At 39.1% G+C, this 6,368-nt stretch overlaps 2 protein-coding genes across 3 annotated transcripts; both read left to right on the top strand.

Moving 5' to 3' along the window:
- Window positions 1–274: 274 nt before the first annotated feature.
- LOC104803148 lies at window positions 275–2,768 on the top strand. The gene is given in 6 exon segments (XM_010527030.2): window positions 275–664; window positions 666–770; window positions 1,363–1,614; window positions 1,801–1,867; window positions 2,272–2,350; window positions 2,461–2,768. Coding segments are annotated over 6 exon segments (768 nt in total). The 5' UTR covers window positions 275–469; the 3' UTR covers window positions 2,531–2,768.
- A 684-nt stretch (window positions 2,769–3,452) lies between these two features.
- On the top strand, window positions 3,453–6,168 carry LOC104803147 (pentatricopeptide repeat-containing protein At5g50390, chloroplastic). 2 transcript variants are annotated; one of them, XM_010527029.2, is made up of 3 exons: window positions 3,454–3,607; window positions 3,706–5,522; window positions 5,625–6,168. In XM_010527029.2, the coding sequence occupies exons 2-3, from the start codon at window positions 3,865–3,867 to the stop codon at window positions 5,953–5,955; spliced, it is 1,989 nt and encodes a 662-aa protein (XP_010525331.1). In that variant the 5' UTR covers window positions 3,454–3,607; window positions 3,706–3,864; the 3' UTR covers window positions 5,956–6,168. The 2 variants fall into 2 exon arrangements, with proteins under 2 accessions (XP_010525330.1, XP_010525331.1); XM_010527028.2 differs by having other exon boundaries at window positions 3,453–5,522.
- Window positions 6,169–6,368: the final 200 nt, after the last annotated feature.

Genomic DNA, 6,368 nt, shown 5'->3' with positions numbered 1-6,368 from the left:
AAATTATTGTAAATTTATTTTTAAAATATAGGATGACAAATATTTTGAAATATGAAAAATAATCTAAAACTATAAATATTTTGAAACTGAAAGAAATATAATCCAAATGATTTCCAATCAAATGGGTTGGATTATCAACCCTATCCGCCCGGATTAGGTTATCTTTATCCTCGTATTTTTATTCGTTATTGACGCCTTGGCCTATCACTTCCTATCGATCATTTATTAAGAATACAAATTTATATATTGCCAGTACTACCCACAAAAATATAAATTTGAATACCAAAAGCATACAGGGAAAAAATTAAGTGATATATTTTTAATTTTTCTCTATATAGATTACGTGATGTAAATTTTGTAAAGTCTCCGTATCTATCTTCTCTTGGTTAGTTAATTAAATTTTGTACTAGTTGCCATTCATCTTTTTTTACCCTCTGGTAAATCCAAAAAGCCAGACAAGAACACGAATATGTCGAATTCAACGGATGAAACCCTAGAAGACGAGCGGGACGATCACAACTCGTACCGGAGTCAGCAGGCCGAGCCGTCGCAGGCATGGGAGACGATGGCTCGGGCGTGGGTCAGTGCCTTCCCGGAGGCCAAGGCCGTGAGCCCCGGCGAAGTTGAGACGTGGATCGGCTCGAACCTCGGCTATCGGCTCGACCCTCGGCTCTTTGCCGGCCGATCTCCGCTCTATGCCTCGGTCGGAGCTTATCGATCGTCTCCTCTCGATCCAGCATTACATGAGACCGTCGTCGAAGCAGAGCGAGGTGCGTCGAAGAACTGTTCGATTCTTTGTCATTGTCAGTGTCAGTGTTGTGGCTCTGATATCTGCATGACCTTGAACATGAGCTTGGAAATGTGAATTTCTAGGTGGAATGGGAGTTTTTGTCTTTGGAATGGGAGTTTAGATTTTGTGTTCTGAGACTGAGGAAGTTGTGTTGTTGATTATAAACCAAGAGTCGTAGCTTCTCACGGTGGGAGATGAGTTGCCATATAGATCCAGAGAGTTATATGTTTTTGTCTTGCAATCTTCACCGGAAAGTTTGAACGTGAAGAAGGAGAGATGATCGGTGGAATGATGAGCTGAAAACGTGAAGCTAAGACCATGTTTTGTGGTGAATGTCAAGGTTATGTGCTCAAAGAATCATGGGGTGGAGTTGTAGAAAAATATGAAATTCCTCCATGAAAATGAACATTCTGGAAACGATAGATATATCAATAGTCATGTGGTTAAATTCATGAAATGTTCAAAACCTCTTGTCTTCAGCGCTTTTCTTGTTGCTCAGAAAATTTTCTTGCACCTTTCGACTCTCTGAGATTGGTTTTGGTTTGCCTACTGTTTTGTCTTCTCTAAAGCAGCAAAAAGAGACAGCAACAGGCCAACCGGATCATCATCCTGCTAGGTTCCAACGGACCGACCAGTGGTTGCCAGTTTATTCCTGGTTAGAATCTTTGGATCATGACGAGTTGGTAAAATCAAAAGACATCAACAACTGGCTTGATGCCAATCCAGAGGTCAAAGAAGAGCTGTTTTCCAGGCATTCCCGTTACCATTTGACTCATTACATCAAGAAATGTCATCTCAAGATACTTAAAAGGAAGGAGAAGAAGGTGTTCTTACTTTCTTCTCATTGGATTTTGTAGTGGATATATCGTATTTTCTTCGAGTAATATTTGGTGATCGGTCAAGCCATGTTGAAGGATTTAGATTAGTCGACATACTTTCTGAATTTTCTTAGTGTTTCAATTAATATAAACCCTGTTTTATCTTTGAAACCGCTTCATGTTTTTAACCAGGGGTTAGTTCAGCTGAGCAAAGAAGTTCATAAAGATTTTGCCGAGAAACAGCCCATGACGTTTTCTGGTATGCCCATTTCCTCTCTATTCTATTGATCTCATAACACATTGTGGACAACAAAACAAAGGTTTTCCTGATCTCGCTGAGAGAAAGACATTGATTGGAGAGGAACATTTCATCATGTGATGCACAGTGGTATCTCGGTGGCAATATTATGAAGCATAAAACTTTGATAGTAACGAGCTCTTTGTAAATATCGGAAATGGGGATAAAGGATTCCACTTGTTTCATGTTTTTTTTATGCCAGTCTCTGTTAAAAATTGTAATGCATGGACATGCTAACGAAGAAACAAACATCTTTCGATTTTCCATCGCATAACCACATCTCAATTCTTTTACAGTCATCCTCCTTCATCGGTTATTTAGCAGGTTTATGATGCAATCACTTCTTTCTTTGGTACAATGTGTAGTCGATCCGCTGAGCAACATACCAAAAGACAGTGATCTGTACCGGACGAAACAGAAAGAAGCTCAACGCAGATTTGAGATGTAAGTGAAACCATCAAAAGCTGTCTATGATTTTGATCGAAAATGTTAAGGTATAAGGTCTTATCAACCGTCGTCATGTTTTAATCCGCCTTCACGTGAATCATTTTCAGCTTAGTAGAGCTCGAGAAGAGACTTGCTCCGCATTTCTCTAGGCCTCGGAATCAGATAGCAAACAGATGAAGCAATCAATGGAAGCATAAACCAGAAGCTAGTTTCGGAACTTCCCTGTCGATAGTCTTGTGTAAGAATGTAATCCCTTTATGTTCTCAAGCTCAGTTTCTTGCATTGTAGAATCGATCTGGAGGTCCTGAGGTGTCCAACACAGTTGGAACTTGGAACTAGTTCGACTCAGATTTCAGATTCAGAACTTTTCATTTCTTAAAACCAGAAGGCCTTACAAACACTCGGCATGTTTTTACTTCACTTGGCCGAAGTTGAATTGGGTTCGCCAACGAAAACCCGAATCAGCTCAAACCAATCTAAACCAAATAAAATTGAGTCTAAACCGGAAAGTAATAGTGGTACTGAAAGCGTCATCTCTCAATCTCTCTCCAAACAGATTACGATTATTAATCATCTAAGGTTAAAACCCTCTAATGGCATTTCCGTAATATTCAAGGAAGATTAGTGGCATTATATGAGTTCCGTAATATTTAAGGAAGAATAATATTTAGTTTTGTTTTTAGATTTTAGATTTTAAATATAAAATTATTAAAAAAGGTTTTTTCATGTATGTATAAAGTAAAATTTTCTTTAGAATTATGAGTATTTTTGCCTTTTAAATATTTATATAATTAATATTTAATAGAAAATGAAAAAATTTATTAACAAATGAGATTTTTTTTTATATAAAATCTTGTTTTTTGTTTTTTGTTTTAATTTTTTAAGAAAAAGGTTATTCGGATTTTAAAAAAAAAGTAAAACATAAAATTTTAATTGGATATTTTTTGGGTTTTTAAAAACTAAAAATTGGAAAGATTCCAAGTCAAATCCTAAATCTTGTTCTTATTATTAATTGATCCACAATCGGATTTTCGAATACCCCGAATTATTAAGATATTCCCAAATCGATTAATTTCCCCCTATTTTCGTTTACTTTCATTTTGTTTAAAATAAAACTGACGCATGGCGGAAATTCCAATGCCGATGCTTCTTCAACAACTTCTTCAACTGCCCCTTGAAACCATCACGGATATTGTCTCACCGCATCGAACGAGAAGTTAATCGAACTTCGTATCTTTCCGCGGTTCTCGGAAGGTAAACATGATCAGGATGATCTGAATCTTATTCTTTCTCCGTCTCTTTGATTGATTTCACAGTGTTAATGCATGGAGTTTCCACTCGCGCGTTACCAGGGCATACCTTTGGATCAGATTCAGAACAGTTGTAGTGGTAGTGGCTTTCCTTTTCTGTATTCTAATCCCAAGGATTTCTATTTGTCGCGACATTATCTGCTCTCTGGGTACGGATTATCGCTCTGTCGGAAGAAATGGAAGAACCCATTTGGGAGAATCATGTGTTCTTCTTCTTTAGTTGAACAGCTGAAACCCAAACCCAAACCCATACCCAAGCCGAAGCCGAAACGAGAATCGGATAGAGTTGACGCGGAAGAGGTTGAACATCCAGTTTTGGAGGATGCCCAGATCAGGAAATCTAGTTTGAGGATCTGTAGTCAGATAGAGAAGTTAGTGTTGTGTAACAGATTCAGGGAGGCGTTTGAATTGTTTGAGATTTTGGAGATACGAGGTTGTCTCCAGATCGATGTTAGAACTTATGATGCATTGGTGACGGCATGTATCGGATTGAGATCCATTCGATGTGTCCAAAGGGTTTTCGAATATATGATAAACAGTGGGTTTGAGCCGGATCAACCCATGATGAACAGGATCCTGTTGATGCATGTGAAATGTGGGATGATGATTGAAGCTCGTAGATTGTTCGATGAAATGCCCGAAAGAAACTTGGTCTCCTTCAACAACATTATTGTGGGTTTAGTTGGGTTTGGTAATTATCTAGAGGCTTTCCGACTGTTTCAGATGATGTGGGAGGAGTTTTCCGAGTGCGATCCCCGGACATTTGCGATGATGTTTAGTGCAGCGGCTGGGTTAGGGTCTGTCCATGCTGGGAAACAGTTACATGCTTGTGTAGTGAAAACGGGAGTTGGTGATGATACTTTTGTCTCATGTGCATTGATCGATATGTATGGTAAGTGCGGGTGCATTGAGGATGCTCAACATGTTTTTGATGATATGCCCGAGAAAACTACTGTTGGTTGGAACAACCTTGTAAAAGGTTATGCTCTCCATGGTTATAGCGAAGAAGCTCTGTGTTTGTTGTATGAGATGCGGGATTCTGGTGCTTGTATGGATCCGTTTACTTTTTCCATAGTGGTAGGAATTTGTACGAGGTTGGCTAAGCTTGAGCTCACTAAGCAAGCTCATGCAAGCTTAATTCGTCGTGGGTTTGGATCAGATTTGGTGTTAAATTCGGCTCTTATGGATTTCTATAGCAAATGGGGTAGAGTAGATGCTGCAAGAAATGTTTTTGATAAAATGCCATACAAGAATCTAATTTCGTGGAATACTTTGATGTTCGGATACGCACATCATGGTAGAGGAGCCAAAGCTGTCAAATTGTTCGAGAAGATGCTTACCGAGAGAGTAGCTCCAAACCACGTTACATTCCTTGCAGTTTTATCGGCTTGTGCCAATTCAGGTTCATTCGAACTTGGTTGGGATATTTTTCAATCAATGATGGAGGATCATAAGATCAAACCTAGGGCAATGCACTTTGCATGCATGATCGAGCTGTTGGGCAGAGAAGGTTTATTAGATGAAGCCTTTGCTTTGATCAGAAGGGCTCCTTTCAAACCCACGACTAATATGTGGGCTGCTCTGTTAGACGCATGTAGAGCACTCGGTAACATAGAGCTCGGCAGATTGGCTGCTGAAAAACTATATGGAATGGGGCCCGAGAAGCTCGGAAATTATGTTGTATTGTTGAATTTATACAACAGTACCGGCAAGATAGAGGAAGCGGCAGGAGTTCTGAAGACATTGAGGAATAAAGGTTTGACAATTATGCCGGCTTGTAGTTGGGTCGAGGTCAGAGATCAGACACATTGTTTTCTTTCGGGAGACGGGTGTGATGTGTATGGTGAGACAGTGAAAAGGTATTCTCATTGCATTGTTTGTCATCCAAGTCTGAATTTCCAGTCTCCCTGCTATCGTACTTGTTACCGGACAACTAACTGATCTTCTAAATGATGTCTCAGGCAAATATACCAGAAACTCGATGATCTAATGGAAGAAATTTATGAAAACGGGTACTTACCAGACGAAGAAAAAACCCTTTTCCCGGATGTGGATGAGAACGAAGAACGGGTCTTGAGATATCACAGCGAGAAACTGGCGCTAGCATACGGGTTGATCAACACGCCCGGGTGGAAACCATTGCAGATAACTCAGAACCATAGGATGTGCAATGATTGCCATAAGATGGTGAAGTATGTATCTTTTGTGACCAGAAGAGAGATTGTGGTTAGAGATGCAAGTAAGTTTCACCATTTCAAAGAAGGCCAGTGTTCTTGTGGTGGTTATTGGTAAATAGGATGGTGTAGAATTTGGTTTGCTCATTCGAGCAAGGTATGATAAGGCTGAACCGGACTGGTTTTGTTTGGTTTAGATAAACCGGTTATACATATAGAGAGAGAGATTCCGGTATAAAACTTTTTGTTAGATTTTCTCATGATTGAAAATAAACATACGAGGGATGTTACATGAAGGTTATCGAATAGTGAATGGATGATTCTCTTTTCAGTGAATAAGTCCATATAAAGAAAATTTAATTCGTAAATGTTTTTTTTTTCCGTCAGCCACCGAACATGACAAAAAAAGATGGGTTTTCTATGCTCGCATTAGATGAATCACGCCATTGATGGTGAGGTTCCTTTTTTGGGGTTTAATGTATAAATCATGTATCCATTTGTTTGCATTAAGAACAAAATGATCAAATTCTT

Source organism: Tarenaya hassleriana, unplaced genomic scaffold (genome assembly GCF_000463585.1).
Source record: "Tarenaya hassleriana unplaced genomic scaffold, ASM46358v1 Cleome80, whole genome shotgun sequence".
In the NCBI taxonomy this organism is placed as follows: Eukaryota; Viridiplantae; Streptophyta; class Magnoliopsida; order Brassicales; family Cleomaceae; genus Tarenaya; species Tarenaya hassleriana.
Note: the sequence above shows the minus strand (reverse complement) of the source record. Positions and strands in the feature narration are given on the sequence as shown.

Bases quoted from the DNA above. Each gene is read 5' to 3' on its own strand.
- LOC104803147 (XM_010527028.2), top strand. From the start codon at position 3,679: ATGGAGTTTCCACTCGCGCGTTACCAGGGCATACCTTTGGATCAGATT. The intron at 5,523-5,624 runs GTATTCTCATTG...ATGATGTCTCAG, and splicing joins TATGGTGAGACAGTGAAAAG to GCAAATATACCAGAAACTCG.